The sequence below is a fragment of the Anneissia japonica genome, unplaced genomic scaffold (assembly GCF_011630105.1).
Source record: "Anneissia japonica isolate Jap-2015-1 unplaced genomic scaffold, ASM1163010v1 scaffold1356_len1145284_cov175, whole genome shotgun sequence".
Taxonomy (NCBI): domain Eukaryota; kingdom Metazoa; phylum Echinodermata; class Crinoidea; order Comatulida; family Comatulidae; genus Anneissia; species Anneissia japonica.
In genome coordinates, this window is record NW_022706987.1 from 563828 (window position 1) to 578976 (window position 15149).

A 15149-nucleotide genomic window follows, 5' to 3' on the forward strand; every position below is an offset into this window, starting at 1 on the left:
ATATATGATGTACCAGTCAGTATAATAAACACTTGTAGACTACTTCTTAAAGTCTTTAGTCCGTTATTGTGGATACAATCCATTTGTCAGCATTCTCATATTTACTGTACTGTATGTATATGTCGTAGCATGGCTACTCCACCTACTACTACACAAATTATAACAATTTTTATTATAATTTACTTTGTTCATCTAATTTTAGGTAGCCATGACTTAAAGTTCATGAACTTAATTTGGTCGCCTTCCACACAATTATTTAATTAACAATTATGTATAATCGCCATCTTCTAATGTTTGACAAGGCAATTTCCTTTGGTTTTGATAACCAACTGTTGCAGTCATTGGTTGCTATAGTGATTTGATATTAAACTGTGTGCGTAGCTCTGCGTATGCTGATTTGTGCTGCTGTAGTACGAGTTAACTGCACATCAGCAAGTGCTGTCAGTACAGATACAATTACTAATTGTAACTTGTATTGTGTTAGAAGATCTTGTTGGTAATGCTATTTTGATAGATGCTCTTTAACGAAATAAACATTTCATTAGCATTCGAGAGAGCTGACTTTTTGGTCAGTGCAGACAGGTAAAAATTGTGCGATGATTTCATAACTACGCTAGGCTACATCCTAGGCCTAGCACTAGCAGGATCCCTGCCTGGCCGTAGGCCTACATTTGATTTCGTTCCTTGAGTCTAGAATATTCCTATATAAACGTTCAGTTTATTTAGTTTATTAGGGTTCATTGATTCAAGGAATTCCTTAATTTGAAGTAACTTTCTTAAGGTTGTAATTAACCTTGTTTTACGAAAGTGTTACAATTACAATTCAATTGTTCATCGCGGTGCGCGATATCTTTGAGATGACTAAAATTTAGGTTGTTTTTGTTTTTTTTGCACACAAACCTAAAAAAACTCCAATAACAAAGTGGCCATACTGGCCTGTAAGTTAAAAATTACAGTATTCAAAATAGAAATATATGATATGATATGATACACAAAGCATGGTACTGTTTACAAATTTCCTTGTTATCTGATAAATTAAAGCAGATGACCAAGATAAGCAATATTGCAAACAAAGTCAAGCTGATTGCCACAAAATGAAAATGGGATTAAAATTATTAGGAGGGATAAAAAGTCATGCACACACTCTTCTTAGTGTTATACAAAATATCATGTTCTTTGGCAAAAAATTCACAGTTATCAATAAGGGCCTGCAGAGCAATAATGAAAGGTAATACAAGAACCATATCATTTGCATAACATAAATTATTCCTTTAAAAAAAACCTTTTTTTTTTAAATTATTCATTTTAACACTTATTTCACAGCCATATTTGGACTTAATGAGTTCAACAATCAAATCGTTAGTGAAGGTACACCTCTCTGCCAAACACCATTGCTAACAGAAAAATACCTAGAAATACAATTACCCCAATTTACAGAAAATCTTTGATTAAAATACCAGCAAACAAAAACATGGAGAATATCAATATGTACATTACACAAAATAAGCTTACGAAATAATAATGACAAACACAATCAAAGCCATAGAGGCATCCAAAAAACAGGCAAACACAGGACTACCGTTGGAATTATAATATTCAACAATTTGCTTCAAAATAAGAATACACATCAGTGGAGTGATTGGACTTAAAAGCAAATTGACGATCATCAATACTAACAAATCTTTGCATAAATCAATTAAAATACACTCAAATCTTTGGATGAAATACAAGCCAGAGCATTAGGATGATAATTATTTTTAAGATCACCAGTCTTCTTTTTAACAATTATTATCATTACAAATTTTTAGATTATTTTTTATCTATTATTATCATAATCACAAACACAATCACAATGATAATCATGTACAGTACTAGAAACACACAAGTAGGGACTAATATAATTTTAATTATCATCAGTATTCATATAATAATGATGTTGTAAAAAGTTCATATCCAAAATATATTCACCTTTATCATTGTTACATGACCGACATTCATATTACAGTAAATACAGTATGTATTTACAGGCTATTACAGTTTCCTGTTTGCAAAAAAGAAGGCTAAATATAGTTGGACTACTAACAGCCAACAAAAACATTGCCAACATTCCAAGTTCAGGAGCTCAGTGGGATACATCTTTCCTGAAAGACAATTCTCATTAAAGTAACATGCACAAGTTTGTTCAATTGTGTATATCAAGACAAAAAACATCGATCTTTCAGTCTCATTCCTACCGGAATTCAGACAGTTATTGGTTTGTGAACTTCGATAGTAATCCAATAACATTATTTATGTAACCAAAAGGAAACTTCACAGGAAAGTATACAAGAAATTAAAATAGCAGACAAAATACCAATTCTAGTGTTGTGCATTTTGTCATTGACAATCATTCTGTTCTATGTGTAAATTGGAGGTACAATAAAAGCTAACTGAAGAACCAGCTGAAATTGATTCCAACTATGGAATGACTATTGATTAAATCAAAAATAAAGGTATAATGGTAAAAGTTGTGCAAAAGAATAAACTAAAGTTTAGAAAAATTTTAATGACCTGTTAGCACATACACAGTAGTGACAATAATTTCTACTGTAGTGTAAAACCAAAAACACAGCTCAGGATTTGAAAGAGGGGGTTCAAAATGTTTTTAAAAAACCCCAAGTGAAGCGGGTGGGGCCCTCCCCTGGGAAAATTTTGTTTTCTAGATGGCCGGAAATGAGCATTTCCAACTTCTGAGGTGCCTTTTAATGACCTTTTTGTTCTTCATAATTCAAGGTTTTCCTCTTCTTGAAAAAGGTCAGGTAATAGGCCTAATACAAAGAGAGAAAAAAAATCAAAAGACACATAGGCAATATATTTATATTCCAACAATATTGAGTAGTAAACATAGTCTTTCTTCCACAACCACCCCCCCCCCCCCCCCCCCAACAACCTGATCCGCCACTGCAGCTCAAAACCAATAAAGGCAACTAACAATATATTAAAATCTTTCTGAAATTGCCAGGTATCTTTCAGTAATGGAATGCCTACAGAATACATTTCTTATTTTAAATTAGATTATGATAGAAAAAACACAAAAAAAATAAGTATTTTTTTCTAGGAGTGATGTTTTGCCCTACCTAACGTGTTATCGTACCGAATACTCAGTACGTTCCAAAATACTAGCGAAAAAAAATTTTAAAGTGATTCGGGTGGGAATCGAACCCACGACCTCAGGGTATCTACCCTGTCTTAACCAGAGACCACCGAGCTTGTGCTTGGTGACTAGTGATGAATCCGTTCCCCTACTGTAGTAGCAGTGGGTATCTTTATATTTTTCTCTTCTTTTTTCTTTCTCTTTTTGTCATCACCATCACAATCATTTTTACCCTATTTTATTTTAAGTTGCAGCGAACCACTGATAACCCTCCAGACCTGTACGTATTTCATGGTGTTTGTTACTGTTCACTAGAAAAAATTACCAATTCTATCCTTATAGCAAAAAACATGACCTTCAGTCTTTCTCAAAAAGTTAAAACATGACAACATCTTCAAAATTTTGCTAAAAGATTGCATCTCATTTACTGATTACAGAATGCATAGTTATGTACATTGTTTACAATTTTTAACTACCGGTTTATTAAAACTAACCTAACACATCCTGACTTTAATAGTAGTATGCTTCAGCTAGATTAGAGTAATATTTTTTTTTCCTGATATCAATCTTTGAAAAATCCATCACCTTTAAAAGATGTCACATGATACTTGATGTCATCATGACATCGTTCTAGGGGACATATTCTATGCCAACTCACAGTATGCGCAAGGTTTCAGAAAATTTGGAATACAATAATGCATTGTGCATCAGAATGAACAAAATTTAAATACCATTTATTTGAGAGTATTAATTGACTCAAAGGAATGAAAAAGATAAGACATTTGAGACAAATAATAATTAGCAAAAATATCAGAAATCAATATACAGTAGAACCCCTATTAAGGGGAGATCATTGGAACCTAAAAAGTGTCCCCAGGGGACACTAACCAAAAACGTGAAATTTTTACCCTTAATAATAGGAGTTTCTGGCATGTTTTCATATAAGGATGACATACATTACTAAATTTAATTTTTATTGACATAAAAATCACTTACTTACAATAGAATAACTAATTTTATATAGTAGCAATTGATAATTTTCAATGCAAATACAATTAAATTTAAATAGGTCTAATATGTAATTAGCATAAATGTAATTTATAAAATAATTTTATACATTCCCCATATTATTTCATGATGTAATGTTAATGACCAAATTCTTTTTTTTGTATTGAACTTTCTATTGGATGGATGTAGCATAAATACTGTAGAATAACATGTTATATTTGGTATGGATTGTGGAGGTTCACACAGAGAAACTGGACTCTAATTTTGGATCAATTTAATTTTTTGAGAGGCTATGAATCATTTTTTTAATGGCACACATTCAATTTAGATTATCACAAAAAGTCTTATAAATGGTAATTGTTTTCATATGGCATCAGGAGTGAATTGAATAATAAAAGTCATTGGTGATAAGCTTGGTCTCTGTATATGTAGGTTATGTTTGCCATATATCGGAATATGCAGTACTGCTTGGCATGGTAGCATTATTAACAAAAATCAAACATCAGTGCATGCAAAAGAGGGCCAACTTCAAATCATATAAAGAATCCATCAACTGGTTGCCACTCCAAACATTGGCTGATTGAAGAATCCATCTTTGTTCCAACTTTGGACAAAAATGTGTTGACTCAAATAGATTCAAAATGGCTTCCAGACAAGGCCAAAAAAAAATAATTGTTGTGTTGGCCTTAAATGGAAAAAATCAAGATCAAAGGTCAGTCGGTCGGCCGGATTTATTTATTTTTTTTTTTTTTTAAATTATTCAAAATAATGATCAAAGTAATACTAACCAAGTGTATATTGAAATAAATTTAACAAAAATAAATCAGTTTAAGGAAAGATTTATTTGACTTCTAAACATAAAATAATAATGTGTATCCAATCCAAACGATCACGCACCGGCAGGTCGAGCAAAACCATACTGTGGCTATGAAAAATGTCCAACCAAGCGCCCTCTATGTAATACACTCGAAGTAAACTTCGAGAAGAAAAAAAGAGAAAAATATTTCGTTTATGGTTGGCCTAAAACCGTAAAGGAGCCGAAAATGTCTAGCTATGTACCGGTTTCAAAGCGATGGGTTGACCTAAGCCTGTTTTTAATTATTGTCCAATATACCGTAAGGTAATGAATACGAATTTTGATTCAAGCAACCACTAGTTGTACAGTAGTAAAGAACAGGTTAGCTCAGGCCTAGGCCTAGATCTGGTCGTGGCTTGACAGTTTAGCGCAAGAGATATATGCTGTACGTTGACACGATATGACCTGAAATGATACAATTTCATCAGAGTTGATGCAAGTGGACGGTTCATGGTATAATCGCGAGGTGCTTCAACCCCGCTCATTCGCGGTGTGTTTTCTGACGGTCGGTGGCCTAGGAAAGTGATAAAACGGTAATTTTCTCAAAATTGCAGAGGATTTTTTAGTCGAACTCATTACATTACTAAACTACTGTAGGCCTAAATTTTTCATATTACAGCCATCGGAACGGAATCGGTTTTCTAGACGTCTTTTGAGCTTCACCCTATGGCCTAAAACTGAAAACCATGTGAGACAGGGAGATGGATAGATGGACTGACCGACCGATAATTCTATGCTAATAGTTGATGCAGAAAATTAAGTTGGTGATGTACTGTACTGTATGATTGAATTTTTTAAGGAATCGAGGTGCGCTTATTCAAAAGAGGCACTTATTCAAACAGGATGCTTATTCGCTTGGTACGGTACAGTATTTCTTCAGTTCAGAAAATGAAATGCGCTAATTCCCTAGGCTGGCTGTGGGACCAGGCAGTTTTTCTTCTTGAAAGCATGTGATAATGACGGAAGAAAATTTTATTCAATTAAATTAATTCTATACTGTATAACTTATCACAAGTTCCCGCTTCAACTTAAGCGATCGGATTAGTGAAGGCAAAGTTATGATATAAAGAAACGACTTCTCATACAGTAAGCCAGCTCAAATCCTGCTGAAAACACAGTAATAATATCGACTATATTTTCGTAATTCAACCCAAAAATGACGGGGAGAAATATTTGATAAAAATATTTTGTAAATTGTTTACAATAGCTTTATTTATATAAACCGTTTCAACTAATTTACCTCCAGTTTATTGAGTTACAGTTTTTGTAGTAAAAAGAGAATGTTTTTAAATGAGCGCTATGTTAAAGAGATTTTCTTGTCGCTGAGTTCGCAGTAAAGTGCACCTAACAAATTGATATGTTCTGATCACTGAAGAAAGTTCATTTGCCAAGTATTATTGCGTTTTGCTTTTAAATAAACCAAATTATAAACTCCGCTACGCTTCTCAACCACAACCAGAGAGTAACCCATCCTTGTAGCAGTCAACTCAAAGAAGACTGAACAACTCATCATTACTCGGGAAATATGATAAGAATCTCCCACCAATTATCAATGGATGGCACTGACCTTGAAATTGATTCCATCAGCCTGAACTAGAAATGCCTAAATGCTTGGACTGGAGGAAGGCTCACACTGTAAATATTGCAAAGCATGAAATTACCAACACGTGTTTTGGAGTGGATTTCCCCTACCTGGGGGGGAATCTCTATAAACACTGAGTAATACGACTTCATGTAACTTTTGTGATGTACAAACAACTCCCTAATGGTAAGCTGAAATCAATATATTTTAATTCAAATTACAAGTAGAAAAAAGCTTATTGGACGTCAGCACAAAAAATGAGATATCTTTGTGTTTCAGTATGTATTTTGTTGAGAACACACAGACATTCCAGGCCGTACAAGTATCGAATCCATCAGTCAGTGTTTTCAATGGTAATCGATAGTACTAGCTAAGGTTGGTGACGCAACTTGTAGCAAGAGCTCTGTTCAGGGGCACCACCAAGGAAGAATTTCCAGACGAGGGGTCCAACCTCCCCGACAAAGTGGTCAACACCCCCCCATTGGGGAAGTCTAGCCCACACCCTCCCCCCATCCCCATCAGAGAAGAAATTTAATTTGTCAGGGAATTTTGTATTAAAAAATTATTTTGTCGGAGGTACCAGCCCCAGTCGGGGAAGCGCTGGCGCCAACACTGCAACCCATACGATCATAATAGTATACAATACCTGGCACGTACGGTAGCACTGCTCACGCTAAACAGTTTTTTTATCACTAAAATTTGACAGCTTAGAAGGCATACTTAAATTGTACTTTTCGTGCTCAAGATTTGATTTTTCCCTGACGACCTCATGGGAAATTCCCCGACAGGGGTCCCAAGCGGGGGTCCAGAGGTCACCGATGGGGGGTACTTTACCCCTAAACCCCCACTAGCACCACCCCTGTCTATGTGGTTTCAAAAAATTTAATCAATTTTAGAGTGACAGTCTATTAATAAATATGTAGAAAATACATTTTTTTTTTCTCAACAAATTCTGGGTTTTCTCCCCAACAGGGGTGGCTGCCCCCACCCCTGTAAGTCCCCCTCACCCCCCACAACTGCTGCCAGCCCGTAATACAGATTAATATTGCATCAGATTCAGACTATATTTTGAAATGAAAGGCTTCCAAAATTAAAAAAGGAACTGTTGTTGACTTACGTTCGTTTTGATTAAATAATGAAGATGAAAAAAGTTCACGATCCCCACTGGCACTGGGAATTTCCTCCAGGTCACTCGTAAATGTAACTTTATCGAACACATTTTGATCAAAGCTATCATCCAGAAATGAGTCTGTGTTGCTTGACACGGAAGATTCATCAAACACTACAACGTCTAGGCCTAGGCCAAATGCATTCGTAATTGAAGATTCGTCTGCATAAAATGCTCCCTTCTGACTAAATTCAGAATCAACTGACACTGATGACGATAAACAACACATCGACGCAAAGAATACACGGAAGAAGAAATGCAGCATTTTAACAAACCTCGGTCTCTCCCTACTCGTGCAACGAGGCCTAGTACCGGTGGTATTAGGCCTAGTAGTAATAGTACAGTAGGCCTAGGGCCTACTTCTCCTCTTTCTTCTAGTAGTAGTAGTACAACAAAAAGATTAAACCCGTAAAGACCAAATACACACGCTAATGAAAAAGAAGTTTTGCAGCCAAAAAATCGCACAGAATTTAAACACCCCGCGTTTCTTGTTAATTTAAACTTTGATTCATGTTGTGATGAACGCACTGTTGTGTAAACCAAGTAAACAGAGAAGGATAGGCCTAGCTCTCAGAAGCGACGAGACCAAAGGAAAGTTTAAAACAACGTGTAACGTCACGGTAGTAGTCCAGCCAGACTCTATAGGACTATTCCATTTCGCAAAACAATACAATTACCGTTAAAACCTCGAATAGAAGCCCAATGGGCTTAATCTCGAGAGAAGAAACCCGTTCATTACGTGCTGGGCCTGGTCTAGGCAATAGCTGGTGGGAAATTCGGCTGGTGAAGGATCGTTTCGGCCGAGTTCGACGGAACACATTTTATATTGTATGTTTACATAATACTAAGCAATAAAAGAAAACTGCTGGAAAGGCAAAAAACATGGTTTTATTATGTGAATTGCCTAATTCTAAGTTTAACAAACTTAAAATTTCTCTGGTAAACTGACATAAAAGCCTTATTTATCTGTAAAGTAAGGATAGTGTATATGTTAATAATACGACGAATACAACAAAATTGAATTCCTAATTTTTCTGGATGAAAAATACATTAAACTATGGTTTAAAATTTTATTGATTTTGGGAATTCAATTATTAATGTTATACTGTTATACTGTAATATATAGACCTATTACATTTCTGTTTATTATTTATTTTATCAATAATATTTTTATGTGCAAAATAAAATCATACTAATACTAATAGTAATAAATTAATAATTATACTTTTCTGGAAAGGGACATATTTCCACTGAAGAGATTATGTAATCGGTAAGATGGGTTATCATATAAATATTATATATCATAGGTTATATTTTATATACTGTAATATAATTTTTAAAATCATTCATTTTATTTAAGTATTTTATTTAACTTATCTTTAACACTGATACTTAATATTATTATCTATTAGTTTGACTATAAATTTTCATTTTTATATGTCTAATTATTTTTCCTAGTATTGGTTATCAATACTCATCTTTTGTACTGTAAATAAGTAAATTATATGTCATTTTAATAGTCAGTCCTGACATTGATCATATTATAGAAGTGTAGATTAGATTATCATCCTTATAAATCAGCATGAGCAATAGTTAGATAGTTTTTTTTAGACAATAATCATAAAATAGTTCTGCTTTCTTTCATTTCAGGATTGGCATTTGAAAAATAGAAGGAAAGAAAGGAAGGGAAGACAACATACAAGAGCTGAGGGAATAGTCATAAAATAAACCATAGACCTACAGATCATTGAAAGACAAAAACTTATGAACACAATAGTAGGCCCTTACCTACCTTACCTATCCTCTTCAGGCCGAATGGCCCATAAGGCTGAAGTACACTCTTTCCAACCCGCCCTTCAAATGTCTGGCTTCATTCCATGATTTCCATCCAAGACACTCTCTTTCCTTTTCAACAGTCCTCCGCCACGTTGTTTTAGGGCGACCAACTCTTCTTTTCCCTTCAGGTTTCCAAGTTAATGCAGTGTAGCAGTTTTTGTTTTGGTATATGTATTAACTGCCCCTGTTTGTAGAATAGGCCTATGTTAAAGCATAGACCACAGATACTCTATGCAGACCACAAGTTTGTGGTGATTGTAATTCTAGATTACAGACAGTGAACTTAGCTATCTTCCAACTATGCATTCAAGCTTTGCCATTCTCACTTAGCAACAGACTTTCTTATCTTGTTTAGGAATAGTCATTAAAACAGTGTATCAGTTCAGTTCATGGATTCAATGCAACAGGTTCTGGAGACTATGATAATTGATTTAAGTTTAGTAGAATATGGTAACATATTAAATACATATGGAACAGTAACCATTAAGGTTTTCTGTAGTGAGTTCAACTAACTACGTGAACTACTATTTATCGTTAATTTGTTATGTTAAATGTTTATATGCCATAGAATATTTACTATTTGTAAGTAAACTTAATTAATATCGGCCTACCTACTCAGTATAAGGCATTTGGTAATTAGACTAAACATCTAAAATTGAAGGTTGCCAAGGCCATTTGCTCTCATTCATAGGTATTGTTTATAGTGTTGCTTAGATAATCTTAGCTATGTTCCTTTATTAGTATTACAGTATATTGCTACTGTATTATAGTTATTATCGTTTTATTCTATTGTTGTTAATACTGTATTAACATTATCTATCATTATTGATAGTATTATTTCTTTTATTATTCATATTATTATGATCATTTATTTGTATTGCATTACAGTTTAAACCGTAGTCGTAGACGTAAACGTAGCGCATCAACGTGTAACACGTGATATCGTGACATTGTGACATCATATGACACAGTAGATGTACACCGTGCAAGAATAAAGCATGTACCATTTATGTTAACTCTACGTTGTCTACGCGTTTGATTCATTTCTACCTCCACCAGAACCGAAAATAGTAACGCACAGGGTGCAAGGTTACATCTTCTGCGACTTCAACCATGGCCGATGTAGGGCCAGACGATTCTGTTAGTTGTGTTAGTTCCCGGCGCTCATCAAGCAGTAAAGGCTAGAGCTAAGGAGGCTGCACTAAAGGCAAAGGCTAATCAATTAAAGGAACTCCATGATTTACAAATGCAGGAATTGATGATACAGCAAAAGAAGGCTGACATGGAACTACAAATGGAAATCGATGCTGCGGAAGCAGCGAGGCAAATATACGAAGAAGAAGAAGGTTCAGAAACAAATCAGCAAATGCAAGATCTAAACCTTCCTCAACTAGTCGGAAACTCATATGAGACTCCACATCAGTCAGTTCCATATGCTATTGAAAGAGAACCAGAACTCACCAGCAGTAGCAATCCAATGTTTTGGCGGCCAGCCGAGAAACCACCAGCTCAAATAATTCAACCCTTCGACCTAGATGCTCCACAATGGAGAACGCAACCATCAACGCAACAGAATGCAATGGAGCTATTAGCATCAAAGATGATGGAAGCTCAGGATCGACAAAGTAATGCTCTGCTAAAAATTGTACAGCAACAACAAAGTAGTGTGACAGCTCTCACACTACCAAACCCATCGATGAAGGTTTACAGTGGTAAACTAGCCGATTACTGTGAGTTTGTCACAGCATTCCGATATTTAGTCGAAAATAAAACGACTAATCAAAGTGCAAGATTGCATTATCTAATTCAATACACTTCGGGTACAGTTCAAGAACTGATGAGAAGTTGCTTATCTATGAGTGATGAAAGAGGGTATCTAGAAGCTCGACGTCTAAATCCGATAATAAGAAACTTAAGTGTGCTTTATGTGGTGAAGAGCATTGGTTATCAAGATGCGAGGCTTTCAAACGAATGACGCTCAACGAAAGATGGAAAATTGTCAAGGAGAAAAAGATCTGCAACAACTGTTTAACCATTGGCCATTTTATACGATTATGCCCAAAGGAAAGCTTTTGTAAAATAGATGGATGCAAGACCAAACATTCAACATTTCTGCACCCGAAAGAACAACAGGCAAACAGTGCTGGCATCATTGTCCATAAAGAACCCAAACATCAACCACCTAAAGAGATCACAGATGTGAATAAAATCAGCATGACGGCAACACGAAACACTTCAGCTGTTACTGGACTTGCTGCACTACCGGTACGAGTTAAGGCTGCAGGAAGTTCCAGAGTAGTAGAAACATATGCCTTTCTCGACAATGGGTCGAATACTACCTTCTGCACCAACAGTCTGCTAAAGCAACTTGGAGTAAAGACCGACAAGATAAACTTGTCATTAACAACAATCAATGGAGTCAATCGACCAGTCAAGTGTGAACTTGCAAGTTTGGAAATCTTCGACGTAGATCATCAAAATTCAGTGACGTTGCCAACCGTCTACTCAATACAATCTCTACCAATTTCAATGAATACAGTTGCTACTTCTGAAGATGTTAATCGATGGCCTCACTTGAATGAAATTGAAGTACAGAAAATCAATGCAGACATTGGTATTCTCATAGGAAGTGATGTGCCAGAATTGCTACAGCCAGTAGAAGTGCGACAATGCCAGAACGGTGGCCCATATGCCACCCAGACTAAACTTGGTTGGGTTGTCAATGGCCCATTGGGTAGAAAGAATTCTGAACCGACACACTTTGCCAACTACATCGATTCCAACGAGCAACTGACAACACAATATACAACCTACTGTAATTTAGAATTCAATGACAGTTTATATGAACCAAACCCTGCAATGTCCCAAAACGACAAACGAGCATTGCAAATAATGGAAGAAAGTGTTGTAATCAAGAATGGCCACTATCAGATTGCACTGCCAAGAACCAATCGTACATAAGAAGTACCAGGCTTTTATGAGAGATTTGGTGATTAAGGGTTATGCCAAAAGAGTCGAACAGGAAGAATCAGCATCAGAAGTGTGGTATTTACCACACCACTCCGTGTTCCATCCACAAAAACCCGATAAAGTCAGGGTGGTGTTTGACTGTTCGTCCAAATATTGCGGCACATCTTTAAATGACCAACTGCTACAGGGGCTCACGAACACGCTTGTGGGAGTACTAACACGGTTCCGGCGTGAAAAATTTGCCTTTATGGCAGATATAGAGTCCATGTTTTACCAGGTCCGAGTGAGACCTGACGACTCTAATTATCTTAAGTACCTTTGGTGGCCAAACGGCGATACCAGAAAACAGCCTGAAGAATACAAGATGCTGGTCTATTTATTCGGAGGTGCATCATCTCCTTGCTGCGCGAACTATGCGCTCAAACGTACTTCGGAAGATAACAAGCATGACTTCGATGCAGAAACTATCAAAACAGCGAAAGAAAGCTTCTATGTTGATGATTGTCTTCATTCTGTAAAGACAGAGTCAGAAGCAAAAACAACTTCAAGAATTACTGTACAAAGGTTGATTACATTTGACAAAGTGGACGTCTAACTCAATGAACATCGTTGAATCAGTCCCGGAGGAAAAAAGGGCATCGTCAGTTAAAGACTTAGACTTGGACTTCGATGATAAAATGTTGACTGAGAGAGCTTTGGGCGTAAGATGGAATTTGTCATCAGATACCTTTGGGTTTCGGATCATCGAAAAGGACCGCCCAGCAACAAGACGTGGGATGCTATCCATAACCAGCTCTGTATATGATCCATTAGGATTTGTTAGTCCATGCATCTTACCAGCAAAAGCCATTCAGCAAGAACTGTGCCGACACGATCTAGGATGGGACGATAAGGTTCCAGATGCAATTAAAATAAAACGGGAGGATTGGCTCAAGGACCTTCCTGAACTTGAGCAGTTCACTATTCCAAGATGTCTCAAGCCCTCTAACTTTGGAAACGTAGTCAAACGAGAACTACACCACTTTTCAGATGCATCAAGTCATGGATACGGTGCTGTTTCCTATCTACGCCAGTTGAATGTACATGGAGATGTATGCCTGTCTCTTATACACATCTAGATGTGTATAAGAGACAGGTATATGCTATTTCAAACAGTTTCCTTCCGGTCATGACGAAGTAAGAGCATCAATACAAAACAAGAACTAATGATGCCTATCGACAGCTCCACGTATTGGACTGATAGCACATGCGTTCTACGCTATCTAGAAAATAAGGAAACAAGATTTCAAACCTTTGTAGCAAATCGAATTTCAACCATACTCGACGAAAGTGAAGCAAGTCAATGGAGATTCGTTGACGGATCACTGAACCCAGCAGACGAGGCATCAAGAGGTATGACAGGTAGTGAACTTTTAAGTAATCGTCGATGGAAACAGGGGCCGGACTTTCTAATGAAATCCGAAAATGAATGGCCTCAGAGACCGATAGACCTGGGTCAAATACCAAACAATGACCCAGAAGTGAAGTCAAATTCCACCGTCTGTGTTAACAATGTCATTGCCCAAGACTCAATTTCAAAGGTCATAGATCATCACTCAAGTTGGAACTCATTGAGAAAAACCATTGCATGGCTTTTACGTTACAAGTCAAAGCTTAGAAAAGCAGTTCGAAGGAGCAAGAGCGGAATGCCTCTGCTGTCCGAGAAGACGGTCACTCCAATAACTGTACTGGAGATCAATGGTGCGGAATCCGCTATTGTAAAACACATACAGCGGCAATGCTTTGGAAACGATCAAGTCGCATTGAGAAAAAAGACTAGCTGTATATACAAACTGGATCCTATTTTAGTGGAAGGAATTGTACGTGTAGGAGGGCGTCTTCATAACGCACCAATTGCCATTGACACGAAACATCAAATCATTTTGCCAAAAAATCACCACGTGGCGAAATTGATTATCCAGTATTACCATCATCTGTCTGGACACTCTGGTCTTGAATATACGCTATCGCTACTTAGACAGAAGTTTTGGCCTGTGCAAGGACGAACTACAGTGCGAACAGTCTTGAATGAATGTTTCAGTTGTAGGAGACGGCAGTCACTTGTAGCAAAACAGAAATGGCACAGCTTCCAGAAGACAGGGTAACACCATTACAGCCACCATTTTCATTTGTTGGCGTTGATTGCTTTGGACCGTTTGAGGTTCGAAGAGGCAGATCGACCGTGAAAAGATATGGTGTCCTCTTTACGTGTCTGACTGTACGAGCAGTGCACATCAAAGTTTCTAACTTCTTGGATACAGAATCTTTCTTAAACGCCTTAAGGAGATTCATTGCTAGAAGAGGGCAACCGGAAGAGATGAGATCAGACAACGGAGGAAACTTTGTAAAGGGAGAGAAAGAGCTGAAAAAGGCTATAAATGATTGGAATCAATCCCAAATTCACGAATTTCTTTTGCAAAGAAATATCAAATGGACATTCAACCCACCTATGGGATCACACCATGGTGGAGTGTGGGAACGGTGCAGAAGAACCGTTCGGAAAGTAATGTTAGCTGTGTTAAAACAGCAAACACTTAATGATGAGGGTCTGAACACC

General features: G+C 36.6%; 1 protein-coding gene across 1 annotated transcript in view; it reads right to left on the bottom strand.

The window, feature by feature from the left end:
- LOC117106272 (collagen alpha-1(V) chain-like) overlaps positions 1–8315 on the bottom strand; it is a 33620-nt gene extending 25305 nt beyond the window's left edge. Inside the window, exon 1 of the mRNA XM_033247632.1 lies at positions 7697–8315. Within this exon, the coding sequence (XP_033103523.1) occupies positions 7697–8012 (316 nt within the window). The 5' untranslated portion in view covers positions 8013–8315. The remainder of the gene's footprint in view (positions 1–7696) is intronic.
- Positions 8316–15149: the final 6834 nt, after the last annotated feature.